Source organism: Dryobates pubescens, chromosome 36 (genome assembly GCF_014839835.1).
Source record: "Dryobates pubescens isolate bDryPub1 chromosome 36, bDryPub1.pri, whole genome shotgun sequence".
Taxonomy (NCBI): Eukaryota; Metazoa; Chordata; class Aves; order Piciformes; family Picidae; genus Dryobates; species Dryobates pubescens.
The window spans coordinates 5,689,645-5,703,107 of NC_071647.1; the positions used below are offsets into that span (position 1 = coordinate 5,689,645).

The 13,463-nt window shown below is 60.1% G+C and overlaps 1 protein-coding gene across 1 annotated transcript in view; it reads left to right on the forward strand.

The window, feature by feature from the left end:
* Positions 1–13,463, forward strand: part of SCN4A (sodium voltage-gated channel alpha subunit 4) — a 53,116-nt gene that overhangs the window by 23,951 nt on the left and 15,702 nt on the right. Inside the window, exons 13-16 of the mRNA XM_054176621.1 lie at positions 300–473; positions 1,615–1,971; positions 7,082–7,528; positions 13,205–13,334. Coding sequence (XP_054032596.1) covers positions 300–473; positions 1,615–1,971; positions 7,082–7,528; positions 13,205–13,334 — 1,108 coding nt within the window. The remainder of the gene's footprint in view (positions 1–299; positions 474–1,614; positions 1,972–7,081; positions 7,529–13,204; positions 13,335–13,463) is intronic.

Sequence of the window (13,463 nt, forward strand, 5' to 3'; positions counted from 1 at the left end):
AGGGGGAAGGAGAGGCAATGGCCTGAAATTGTGCCAGGGGAGGCTGAGGCTGGAGATGAGGGAAAATTTCTTTGCTACAAGAGTGCTCAGGTTGGGGTTGGGGCACAGGCTGCCCAGGGAGGTGGTGGAGTCCCCAGCCCTGGAGGTGTTCCAGCAAGCTGTGGCCATGGCACTTGGGGCCATGGCTTGGTGGCCCTGGTGGTGCTGGGTTGCAGGTTGGACTGGGTGAGCTCAGAGAGCTTTCCCAAGCCACTCCACTCTGTGACCCTGTGAACCTGACAGGCTGCTGCTTCCCACAGGTCTTCACAGGGATCTTCACAGCAGAGATGGTCCTGAAGCTCATTGCCCTGGACCCCTATGAGTACTTCCAGCAGGGCTGGAATGTCTTTGACAGCATCATCGTCACCCTCAGCCTGGTGGAGCTGGGGCTGGCCAACGTGCAAGGCCTCTCCGTGCTGCGCTCCTTCCGCCTGGTAGGTGCCCTGGGGAGGAGGTCTGCCGGGGGGGGCTGGCACCCAAGTGCCACCTGGGTGGAGAGGGCCTTGTTCAGACTCCTTCATGGTGGTCACCAGCTATCACAGTAGTCTGTGGTCACCACCAGTATCACAGTATCACTAAGGTGGGAAGAGACCTCAAAGGTCACTGAGTCCAAGCTGTCACCACACACCTCAGGACTAAACCATGGCACCAAGTGCCACATCCAATCCCCTCTTGAACACCTCCAGGGATGAGGTTGAGCTGCTGGAAGGTGTCCAGAGAAGGGCAAGAAAGCTGGGGAGGGGTCTGGAGCACAGCCCTGGGAGGAGAGGCTGAGGGAGCTGGGGTTGCTTAGCCTGCAGAAGAGGAGGCTCAGGGGAGACCTTCTTGCTCTCTGCAACTCCCTGCAGGGAGGTTGGAGCCAGGTGAGGGTTGGGCTCTTCTGCCAGGCTACCAGAACAAGAGGACACAGTCTTAAGCTGTGTCAGGGGAGGTTCAGGCTGGAGGTGAGGAGAAAGTTCTTCCCAGAGAGAGTTGTTGGCCACTGGGATGTGCTGCCCAGGGAGGTGGTGGAGTCCCCATCCCTGGAGGTGTTCAAGAGGGGCTTGGATGTGGCATTTGGAGCCATGGTGTAGTTGTCAGGAGGGGTTGGGTGCCAGGTTGGACTTGCTGATCTCTGAGCTCTTTTCCAACCTTATTGATTCTATGATTGATGACCTCTGAGGTCTTTTCCAACCTTATTGATTCCATGACTGATGATCATTGAGGCCTTTCCCAACCTTATTGATTCTATGATTCCATGACTGATGATCTCTGAGCTCTTTTCCAACCTTATTGATTCTATGATTGACGACCTCTGAGGTCTTTCCCAACCTTATTGATTCCATGACTGATGATCATTGAGGTCTTTCCCAACCTTATTGATTCTATGATTCCATGACTGATGATCTCTGAGCTCTTTCCCAACCTTATTGATTCTATGATTGATGACCTCTGAGGTCTTTCCCAACCTTATTGATTCTATGATTCCATGGCTGATGATCTCTGAGCTCTTTCCCAACCTTACTGATTCCATGACTGATGATCTCTGAGCTCTTTCCCAACCCCCTTGATTCCCTTCTCTTCCCTTCCTCTCAGCTGAGGGTTTTCAAGCTGGCCAAGTCCTGGCCCACGCTCAACATGCTGATCAAGATCATCGGGAACTCGGTGGGGGCGCTGGGGAACCTCACCCTGGTGCTGGCCATCATCGTCTTCATCTTCGCCGTGGTGGGGATGCAGCTCTTCGGCAAGAGCTACCTGGACTGCGTCTGCAAGATCTCAGCGGACTGCAGCCTGCCCCGCTGGCACATGAACGACTTCTTCCACTCCTTCCTCATCGTCTTCCGCATCCTCTGCGGCGAGTGGATCGAGACCATGTGGGACTGCATGGAGGTGGCCGGCCAGACCATGTGCCTCATCGTCTTCATGATGGTCATGGTCATCGGCAACCTGGTGGTGAGCCGCGGCTGGAGGCCTCCGTGAGGCGGGGCTGGAGTGTTGATGGGCAGGGCCTGGAGTGTTGATGGGCAGGGGCTGGAGGCCTGGATGGGGGGGGGGCTGGAGTGTTGACGGGCAGGGGCTGGAGTGTTGACGGGCAGGGGCTGGAGTGTTGATGGGCAGGGGCTGGAGTGTTGATGGGCAGGGGCTGGAGTGTTGATGGGCAGGGGCTGGAGCCCTGGATGGGGGGGGCTGGAGTGTTGATGGGCAGGGGCTGGAGCCCTGGATGGGGGGGGCTGGAGTGTTGATGGGCAGGGGCTGGAGCCCTGGATGGGGGGGGCTGGAGTGTTGATGGGCAGGGGCTGGAGCCCTGGATGGGGGGGGCTGGAGTGTTGATGGGCAGGGGCTGGAGCCCTGGATGGGGGGGAGCCTGGAGTGTTGATGGGCAGGGGTTGGAGTGTTGATGGGCAGGGGCTGGAGCCCTGGATGGGCAGGGCCTGGAGTGTTGATGGGCAGGGCCTGGAGTTTTGATGGGCAGGGGCTGGAGCCCTGGATGGGGGGGGGGCTGGAGTGTTGATGGGCAGGGGCTGGAGTGTTGATGGGCAGGGGCTGGAGTGTTGATGGGCAGGGGCTGGAGCCCTGGATGGGGGGAGGGGCTGGAGTGTTGATGGGCAGGGGCTGGAGCCCTGGATGGGGGGGCTGGAGCCCTGGATGGGGGGGGGCTGGAGCCCTGGATGAGGTGAGGCTGGAGCCCTTGAGAAGCAGGGCCTGGAGCCCTGGATGAGGTGGGGCTGGAGCCCTGGATGAGGTGGGGCTGGAGCCCTGGATGGGCAGGGGCTGGAGCCCTGCATGAGGTGGGGCTGGAGCCCTGGATGAGATGGGGCTGAAGCCTTGATGAGGGGGGGATGGAGCCTCGATGAAAGGTGTTTTGGAGGGGAGGGGGAGGACAGGAGTGTTGTGGCTGGGGGCACAGCTCTGCCCCTTGCTCTCTGATCAGTGCTGTCCAGCTCAGCCATGTACAGCACTATGCTTTGCCATGGGCTCATTGAACCATGCCCACAGGGGCACAATTAAAGGGTCAATCTCCCTCCTCTAGACCTGGTCCTGTGTAAAGCAGGGCAAGAAGCAGTTTCTGAGCTTCAGGTTGCTCCAGGGGAGGTTTAGGCTGGACATGAGGAACAATTCCTTCACCTGGGCGCTGGCCCAGGCTGCCCAGGGCAGTGGTGGAGTCCCCCACGCCTGGAGGGCTTTCAAAGACATTTGGATGAGCAGCTTAGGGCCCTGGCCTGACAGTTGTGCACAGGGAGATGCTGGGCTCTGGCTGGGCTTGATGACCTTAAAGTCTCTTCCACCCAGGCCCCCCTGGTCAGCAGCCCCCTCCCCTCCAACCCGCGCTGCAGGTCTGCAAGCTCCAGGCGAGTGTGGAATCCTTTCTAAACTTGGTCAGCCCCTGGCTGGAGGCTCTGCAGCTTGTTTTGCAGCCTGCCTGGGCCCTGCTCTCCTTTCTTGAGCAGCCAGGAGGGGAGGGCCGCCGGCAGCTCGCCGCAGTCGCTGCCGTCCCCTGCCGGGGTTGTGTCAGCCCTTTGGAATGTGCTTTGAAAACCTATCTGCCTCCCTCCCTCCCTCCCCACCAAGGGTGGCTGCTCCAGCCCCCCACTGCCACAGCCCTCCAGAGGGCCGAAAACAACCCCCCCAGAGGAAACCCAGAGCACCCCCACAGCTTGGGGCAGGGCAGCTTGGAGAGTCCCAGTCCGAGGGCAGAAGGTTGGGACCCGGGAGCTGCTTGCGCCCCCTGCCTCGGCAGGGGGGTTGGCCTCGGTGATCTCTGAAGGTCCCTTCCAGCCTCCCATGCCCTGTGGCTCTGTGATAGCAGAGCTTTGACCTGGTCCCAGGAGCAGCATGGAGAGCTGTGCTGGCTGCACACCTCGCCATGGGGCTCCTGGGGAGCCTGTAGTGGGTGGTGCTGGTCCACGGTGGGGAGCAGCTCAGTGCCCCCCTGGGCTGCCCATCATCCACAAGGGCTCGTGATGCTGCCCTCCACGGGGGGACCTGCTCCTCTGAGCTGCTCACCCAGGCTGAGAATCACCCTGAAGCCACTGCAGCATCTCCAGGACACCCTGCAGAGGCTGCAGGAGCTTAGAGACTGGGAATCACAGCCGGGGTCCCTGGAGACCCTCCCCAAAAGCTGCTCTGCAGACATTCCCTCTTCTGGAGGCAACTTTTGGCGTGGCACAACCCATCCACCCCTCCAGGAGATGCATGGAGAAGACATGGGGGCAGCACAATTTCCAGCTGCTGGGCTCAGAGCCAACCTTCCCGGGGGTGTTGCCCTCCCAGAGGTGCTGCCCGCCCTTGGTGTTGCCCTCCTAGGGTTGTTGCCCTCCCAGAGGTGCTGCCCACCCTTGGTGTTGCCCTCCTGGGGGTGTTGCCCTCCTAGAGGTGCTGCCCACCCTTGGTGTTGCCCTCCTGGGGTTGTTGCCCTCCCAGAGGTGCTGCCCACCCTTGGTGTTGCCCTCCTGGGGTTGTTGCCCTCCCAGAGGTGCTGCCCACCCTTGGTGTTGCCCTCCTGGGGGTGTTGCCCTCCCAGAGGTGCTGCCCACCCTGAGGTATTGCCCTCCTGGGGTGTTGCCCACCCTGAGGTGTTGCCCTCCTGGAGGTGTTGTCCCTCCAGAGATGTTACTCTCCCTGAGGTGTTGCCCTCCTGAGGGTGTTGCCCTCCCAGAGGTGCTGCCCACCCTTGGTGTTGCCCTCCTGGGGGTGTTGCCCTCCCAGAGGTGCTGCCCACCCTGAGGTATTGCCCTCCTGGGGTGTTGCCCACCCTGAGGTGTTGCCCTCCTGGAGGTGTTGTCCCTCCAGAGATGTTACTCTCCCTGAGGTGTTGCCCTCCTGGGGGTGCTGCCCACCCTTGGTGTTGCCCTCCTGGGGTTGTTGCCCTCCCAGAGGTGCTGCCCACCCTTGGTGTTGCCCTCCCTGAGGTGTTGCCCTCCTGGAGGTGTTGTCCTTCCACAGATGTTGCCCTCCCAGGGGTGTTGCCCTCCTTGAGGCTGCACCCCAACCTTCAGGGCAAGCTCTGCAGCTCCTGCTGCCCCCTGAGCTGTTGCTATGGGTTCACTTGAAGCTGAGCAGGGAAACCTGGTGCCCAGTCACCTACAGATCCATCCCTGCCCTCTTCATCCTCCCTGCCAAGCTCTCCTGGCCTCGTCTCTGGCATTTCCGAGCCCTGGAGCGTGTCCCACGCAGCTCCTGAGCATCCTGGCTGCAGGGGGTGTTGTGTTTCTCCCCACTCACCCTGCAGGGGAGTAAGGCAACAGCCAATTGTCCTTTGGGCTCGGTGACACTTTGAGCATTTCCTTTGGGGTTATTAAGGGAGAAGGGAGGAAGTCAGTCGGGTGAGGAGGTAACGGACTCCCCTCCCGAGCAGCCCGAGCCGGCGGCAGCTATTAGCTGTAATTGGTGTGCTCAGCCTGCCTGGGGGGCTGGGGGGGGCCGGTGGGGATTTATTTCAGGAGGAGGTTTCAGTCAGATGGCATGAGCCATGTGGAAACAGCAGTGACCTTGGATAGCAGCTAATTCCCTTCTCAGATGTGCTGCTGGCACCCAGAGGCACAAACACCAACAGCTGAGGGCTCGGCCGGCCGCCGCCTGCGCCTCCACAGCCTCCCCTTCTCGGGAGCTGCTCCAGGGGGCTGGCATCCAGGGGCTCCATCCATGCCAGGAGAGGCTGTGCTGGAGTCCAGTCACGTTCTGGGCACGGTGAAGTAGGAGAGATGTGGGGAAGCAGGAGAGAGGCTCTGCTGGGAGCCGTATCCAGGTGCACACCCCGTGAGGAGAGGAGCTGAGAAACATCAACTTCCGTGGAGCAGAGAGGGCTCTGGGGCACAGGGATGAGCTTGTGGCTGTGGCTCAGGCTCCCACCTGGCTGTTGGACATCCTCAGGAGGTCACTGAGTGTCTGAGCTACCAGAGGCAGCAAAGAGGAGGGGAAGACTTGTAGCTGGGAGGACAGGGAGCAGCTTGTCCCTGGGAAGAGGATGGACAGAGCTGAGTGCAGGGTGGCAAGAAACAGCCCCGTGGGAGCCTTAGGGAGTTCCACGTGGGGACCAGCCAAGCCAGGAGCAATGAGAGGGTGAAGGAAGGCACACACTGATGGAGCCACAGGGAAGGTGCTTTGTGAAGGTCCAAAGCAATGTCTGGCATTGCTTGCAAATGGATCAGCAGGAGCCCAGCAGCTGGGGGCACACCCAGGCCAGCAGAGGAGGAGCAAGGAGAAGCTGGACCTTGTCCATGCCCTCCAGCAGGTGAGGTGGGCATCTCTGCACCCCAGCCTGGGCAGCAGGAGGAGGGAGTCCCATGCCATGCTCACCATAAGGGTCTTCTCCACTGCCACAGCTGGTCCTTGCCACTCCAGCCTGCGGGGACCACGTTGGTGCTGGCTGCCAGTGCTGCTGGCTGCTTCTGTCCCCCCATGAGGAGAGGTTGAGGGAGCTGAACAGGAGCCAGCAGTGTGCCCAGGGGGCCAAGAAGGCCAAGGGCATCCTGGCCTGCAGCAGGAAGAGTGTGGCCAGCAGGAGCAGGGAAGTCCTTGTGCCCTGTGCTCAGCACTGCTGAGGCCACACCTGGAGTCCTGTGTCCAGCTCTGGGCTCCTCAGGTTAGGAAAGAGGTTGAGCTGCTGGAAGGTGTCCAGAGAAGGGCAACAAAGCTGGGGAGGGGTCTGGAGCACAGCCCTGTGAGGAGAGGCTGAGGGAGCTGGGGTTGCTTAGCCTGCAGAAGAGGAGGCTCAGGGGAGACCTTCTTGCTCTCTGCAACTCCCTGCAGGGAGGTTGGAGCCAGGTGGGGGTTGGTCTCTTCTGCCAGGCAAGCAGCAGCAGAACAAGAGGACACAGTCTCCAGCTGTGCCAGGGGAGGTTTAGGCTGGAGGTGAGGAGAAAGTTCTACACAGAGAGAGTTGTTGGCCACTGGGATGTGCTGCCCAGGGAGGTGGTGGAGTCCCCATCCCTGGAGGTGTTCAGGAGAGGCTTGGATGTGGCACTTGGAGCCACGGTTTGGTGGCCAGGAGGTGCTGGGTGACAGCTTGGACTTGCTGAGCCCTGAGCTCTTTCCCACCCCTGTTGGTTCTGTGATGCTCCAGGTGCTGAACCTGTTCTTGGCTCTGCTGCTGAGCTCCTTCAGCGCCGACAGCCTGGCGGCCTCGGACGACGACGGGGAGATGAACAACCTGCAGATCGCCATCGGCAGGATCAGCAGGGGCGTCGGCTTCCTCCAGGCCTCCCTGCTGGCGCTGCTCCGCGGGCAGGGCAGGGGCCGGCCGGGGGCCGCCGAGGAGGAGCGGGAGCCCGGCAAGAACGACGGCTCGGCGCTGAACCACCTGGACGGCGGCCCGGCGGCCAAGGCGGAGCGCCGGGACGGGGGCGCCGGCAAGGAGCAGCTCTTCAGGGACGAGCTGGACCACATGAACTTCATCCACAACCCCAACCTCACCCTGCAGGTGCCCATCGCCTCCGAGGAGTCCGACCTCTACGAGGAGTCCGACCTCTACGAGGAGACCAGCGCCCAGTCCGACACCGAGGACACCAAGGTGGGGGAGGCAGCTGGGGGGGCTTCGCAGCCCCCCCCCCGGGGATGGAGCCCTTCCTGGAGGACCCATCCTTGGTGTGCTGTGTAAAGAATGATGGTGCCTGGGGCTCCTTCTGTCCCTTTTGGGCTCCTTCTGTCCCTTTTGGGTTCCTTCTGTCCCTTTTGGGTTCCTTCTGTCCCTTTTGGGCTCCTTCAGTGGCCCTTTTGGGTTCCTTCTGTCCCTTTTGGGTTCCTTCTGTCCCTTTTGGGCTCCTTCTGTCCCTTTTGGGCTCCTTCTGTCCCTTTTGGGCTCCTTGTGGCCCTTTTGGGTTCCTTCTGTCCCTTTTGGGTTCCTTCTGTCTCTTTTGGGTTCCTTCTGTCTCTTTTGGGCTCCTTCTGCCCCTTTTGGGCTCCTTTTGTGGCCCTTTTGGGCTCCTTTTGTGGCCCTTTTGGGCTCCTTTTGTGGCCCTTTTGGGTTCCTTCTGTCCCTTTTGGGTTCCTTCTGTCCCTTTTGGGCTCCTTCTGCCCCTTTTGGGCTCCTTTTGTGGCCCTTTTGGGTTCCTTCTGCCCCTTTTGGGTTCCTTCTGGATCATTTGGGTTCCTTGTGGCCCTTTTGGGCTCCTTGTGGCCCTTTTGGGTTACTTTGGAGCCCTTTTTGGGTTCCTTGTGTCCCTTTCAGGTTCCTGGTGGTCATTTTGGGTTCCTTTGGGGCCCTTTTTGGGTTCCTTGGGGCCCTTTTTGGGTTTCTTGTGTCCCTTTCAGGTTCCTGGTGGTCATTTGGGGTTCCTTTGGGGCCCTTTTTGGGTTCCTTGTGTCCCTTTCAGGTTCCTGGTGGTCATTTGGGGTTCCTTTGGGGCCCTTTTTGGGTTCCTTGTGTCCCTTTCAGGTTCCTGGTGGTCATTTGGGGTTCCTTTGGGGCCCTTTTTGGGTTCCTTGTGTCCCTTTCAGGTTCCTGGTGGTCATTTGGGGTTCCTTTGGGGCCCTTTTTGGGTTCCTTGTGTCCCTTTCAGGTTCCTGGTGGTCATTTGGGGTTCCTTTGGGGCCCTTTTTGGGTTCCTTGTGTCCCTTTCAGGTTCCTGGTGGTCATTTGGGGTTCCTTTGGGGCCCTTTTTGGGTTCCTTGTGTCCCTTTCAGGTTCCTGGTGGTCATTTGGGGTTCCTTTGGGGCCCTTTTTGGGTTCCTTGTGTCCCTTTCAGGTTCCTGGTGGTCATTTTGGGTTCCTTTGGGGCCCTTTTTGGGTTCCTTGGGGCCCTTTTTGGGTTCCTTGTGTCCCTTTCAGGTTCCTTGTGGTCATTTTGGGTTCCTTGTGGTCGTTTTGGGTCCCTTTGGGCTTATTTCCCACAGTGGACCAAACCTGGGGCTCTTCAAGCTGGAGGTGGCAGGGTCCAAGCAGGGGTGTGGGCCTGCTTTGGGCCAGGCTGTGGGGGTGTTGCTGATGGCAGCAGGCCCTGGTGCCCCACGGGCAGGCTGGCTGCAAGGCTCCGGGCGCTCCGCTGGGGCTCAAAGATGTTCAGGAGGAATCTGATGCCAGGAAATGTGCTGAGGGCACTAACATTGGATCCACTGCTAATGCCTCAGAAAGCATCAGCAGGGAGGGGATGAAGCCAGATGGAGGAGCTTAGCAGGACTGCACAGGCAGTGATGCCTTTTGGATCCAAGGCTGAGGAGACAGCTGAAGTGTCGAGGCCCAGAGAGCACTGCCAGGGCTGCTGGGACACCAACCACCTTGGTGCTCTGGGAAGAGGGCAGGGAGATGTGGGACAAGCAAGCCAGGGAGAGCTGAGTGGGCACAGACAGGAGGGTGATGGTCTGGTGGGAACACCAAGGTCCTGGGCTTGGCATTAGCATCACCTCTGGGCACTGTGAGTGCCCAGCCTGGGCATCAGTGTGACTGGATGGCACTTGGAGTAGCAAAGTCACCAACTCCCAGCTGGCAGCCCCTTGCCCAAGGTGCTCCAGGCAGGTTGGTCTCTTCTGAGCACAGCAAGCAGCTGTTGTCCCCCTCTGGGGATGGGACTGGGACTTGGAGTAGGAAAGTCACCAACTCCCAGCTGGCAGCCCCTTGCCCCAGGTGCTCCAGGCAGGTTCTGAGCACAGCAAGCAGTTATTGTCCTCCTCTGGGCATGGGGACTCCATCACTGCCCTGGGCAGCCTGGGCCAGGCCTTGGCAACCCTTTGGGGCATGAAATTGTTCCTCATGGCCAACCTAAACCCCCCAGGAAGAGAGGACAATGCTGATCATGGATGTGTGGGGTATTTTCAGCTGGGGGAAATGGGATGTTTTCAGGCATGAGGCTAAGCAGGAAGGTGGCAGGAAAGGTGGTGGCTGGCTGTGACCCCCCTCAAAGGTGCTGCTTGCTGTGCTCAGAAGAGACCAACCTGCCTGGAGCCCCTTGGGCAAGGTGGTTGCCAACTGAGAGTTGGTGATTTTCCTACTGCAAGTCCAGTGCAGCCACACTAAAGCCCAGGCTGGGCACGCTGGGCACTCCCCCTGCCCAGAGGTGAGCTTAATGCCAGCCCAACGAGCACGGGAGGACAGCTCCAGCCTGGCCAGGGGGGTCCCAAGGACCTCCATTCCCCACTGCCCCCCATGTGGTGAGGGAAAGCCTCAGCATGCAGCTAGGGCACAAGTCCTGGCTGGCTCTGGCACTCTGGGGCTGTGTTCAGCTGACATCTAGTGGCACCTGCTCCAACACCACCCACCCAGAGAGTGCCCACGGAAGGGGCTGGAGCACAAGACTTGGGAGGAGCAGCTGAGGGAACTGAGGTTGCTCAGCCTGGAGAAGAGGAGGCTGAGAGGAGACCTCACTGCTCTCCACAGCTCCCTGGGAGGAGGCTGGAGCCAGGTGAGGGTTGGGCTCTTCTTTCAAGGCCCAAGTGACAGGACAAGAGGAAACAGCCTCTTGCAAGAAGGATTAAAGCTCCTCCTCATGTTTAGATGCAACTTCCTGTGTTCCAGTTTGTGCTCCTTACCCTTTGTCCTGGCCCTGGGCACCACTGAAATGAGCCTGAGTCATTCCAAACCCACCTGGACACCATCCTGCTCTGGGTGACTCTGCTCTGTTGCCCCAGGGGAGGTTTAGGTTGGCCATGAGGAGCAATTTCTTCCCCCAGAAGGGCTGTCAAGGCCTGGCCCAGGCTGCCCAGGGCAGTGCTGGAGTCCCCATGCCTGGAGGGGTTTCAAAGCCCTGGGGATGTGGTGCTGAGGGCCAGGGGTCAGTGGTGCCCTGGCAGTGCTGGGCTCAGGGCTGGACTCAAGGATCTTGGAGCTCTTTTCCAACCAAAACCACTCTGTGATTCTGTGGAGCTCATGTTCTGAGTCTTGTGTCCAGCTCTGGGCTTCTCAGGTTAGGAAAGAGGTTGAGCTGCTGGAAGGTGTCCAGAGAAGGGCAAGAAAGCTGGGGAGGGGTCTGGGGCACAGCCCTGGGAGGAGAGGCTGAGGGAGCTGGGGTTGCTTAGCCTGCAGAAGAGGAGGCTCAGGGGAGACCTTCTTGCTCTCTGCAACTCCCTGCAGGGAGGTTGGAGCCAGGTGGGGGTTGGTCTCTTCTGCCAGGCAAGCAGCACCAGAACAAGAGGACACAGTCTCCAACTGTGCCAGGGGAGGTTTAGGCTGGAGGTGAGGAAGAAATTCTTCCCAGCAAGAGAGATTGGCCAACCTCATTGATTCTCTAAGAGCCTCCCAGGGCTGCTCAGCACATGCAGGGTGCAGACAGAGCCTCCCAACCATCAGCTCCCAGCTCACCTCATCAGCACTGCTGGTTTGGGTGGCTCAATTCAGCCCAACCCTGCCCAAGGTGCAAAGCAAGGGGGTGCACCAACACCTTCACAACTCAACCCCTGCCCCAAGAGGCAGGCTGGTGGGCAGCAGGGTGGTGGGCAGCAGGCTGGCAGGCAGCATGTGAAATGCTAATTGGAACCTGGGTGCTAGTTGGTAGGCTCCCTGAGCTGGTGCCTGGGGAAGGCTGAGAGTCCTGGGGGGCAAGAGAATGACCCCAAGCCAGGAATGTGCTGGTGTGGCCCAAAAGGCCAATGGCATCCTGGGGTGCATCAAGGAGAAGGTGGTCAGAGGTTGACTGAAGTTCTCCTCCCCTTCTACTCTGCCCTGGGGAGGCCTTATCTGGAGTCCTGGCTCCACTTCTGGGCTTCCCAGTTCAAGGAGTACAGGGAACTGCTGGAGAGGGTACAGCAAAGGGTTGTGAAGATGATGGGGGGGGGAGAAAATCTCTCTTATGAGCAAAGGCTGAGAGGCTTGGAGCTTTGTAGCCCAGAGAGCAGCCTGAGGGGGGATCTGATCAATGCTGATCAATACTTCAAGGGTGGGTGGCAGGAGGCTGGGGCCAGGCTCTGCTCAGGGGTGCCCAGGGGCAGGACAAACTGGAACAGAGGAAGCTCATCCAAACATGAGGAGGAACTTCTTTAAGGGTGGCTGAGCACCAGGCTGCCCAGGGAGGCTGTGGAGTCTCCACCTCTGAAGTCATTCCAAGCCCACCTGGAGAGCATCCTATGCAGCCTGCTCTGGCTGACCCTGCCCTGGCAGGGGGCTTGGACCGGGTGAGCTCCCTTCCAAGCCCTCCCACGCTGTGCCTGCTGCTAGCCCAGGGTGCTCACATGCCCTCGGCTAGCTCCAGGTGGAGCCAAAGCCCAGCACACCTCTCCGGGCTGGGGACATTGGCCGCCAGTGCCAGCTGCAAACCGGGTGGGTGCCTCCGGGGGCACTGCCCAGCAAACCCTGACCAAGGCTCTGCCCCCTCCAGAGCAGCTCCTCTCCCAGCTCCTCTAAAGCTGGCTGAGAGTCCTGGGTCCACTTCTGGGCTCCTCAGGACATTGAGAGACTTGAAGGTGTCCAGAGAAGGGCAAGAAAGCTGGGGAGGGGTCTGGAGCACAGCCCTGGGAGGAGAGGCTGAGGGAGCTGGGGTTGCTTAGCCTGCAGAAGAGGAGGCTCAGGGGAGACCTTCTTGCTCTCTGCAACTCCCTGCAGGGAGGTTGGAGCCAGGTGGGGGTTGGTCTCTTCTGCCAGGCAAGCAGCAGCAGAACAAGAGGACACAGTCTCAAGCTGCACCAGGGGAGGTTTAGGCTGGAGGTGAGGAGAAAGTTCTTCCCAGCAAGAGAGATTGGCCACTGGGATGTGCTGCCCAGGGAGGTGGTGGAGTCCCCATCCCTGGAGGTGCTCAAGAGGGGATTGGATGTGGCACTTGGAGCCATGGTTGAGTTGTCAGGAGGTGCTGGGTGCCAGGTTGGACTTGCTGATCTCTGAGCTCTTTTCCAACCTCATTGATTCTCTAAGAGCCTCCCAGGGCTGCTCAGCACATGCAGGGTGCAGACAGAGCCTCCCAACCATCAGCTCCCAGCTCACCTCATCAGCACTGCTGGTTTGGGTGGCTCAATTCAGCCCAACCCTGCCCAAGGTGCAGACCAGGGGGGTGCTCTAACACATTCTTTTCCAACCTCATGGATTCTATGAGTCTATGACTGTGCATGCTCAGACACCAAGGCCCCTGTGAGGTTTGCAGGCCTGGGGGATTCAGCAGCTCCATTCTGGGCTTTGCCTTCTAGCAGAGGGACTCAGAGCAGCCTCCAACAAGGGGGTGCCAGCAGCTGGCTCTCCCAGCACTGCCTGGTCTCTGGGGGGACAGGGGGAGCTGGAGGCTGGCTGGAGGCTGCAGGGCAGCCCAGCCTGACCCCTCCTCTCCCTTTGCAGAATCCCCTCTCCAGTGACAATGCCTCCTCCCTGTGCAGCACCGTGGACTACAAACCCCCACAGCCGGAGGAGGAGGAGATGGCACAGGAGGCTGAGGAGAGCAACGAGCCTGAGGAGTGCTTCACTGAAGGTGAGGAGCCCAGCAGGGCAGGGCAGGGCAGGGCCCTCCTGCAGAGAGGGGCAGCTGGCTGTGGCAGGGCCATTGCCAGCCAACCCTTGCAGAGTAAACACTCCCAGGCCCACATAGCTCAGCCCAACC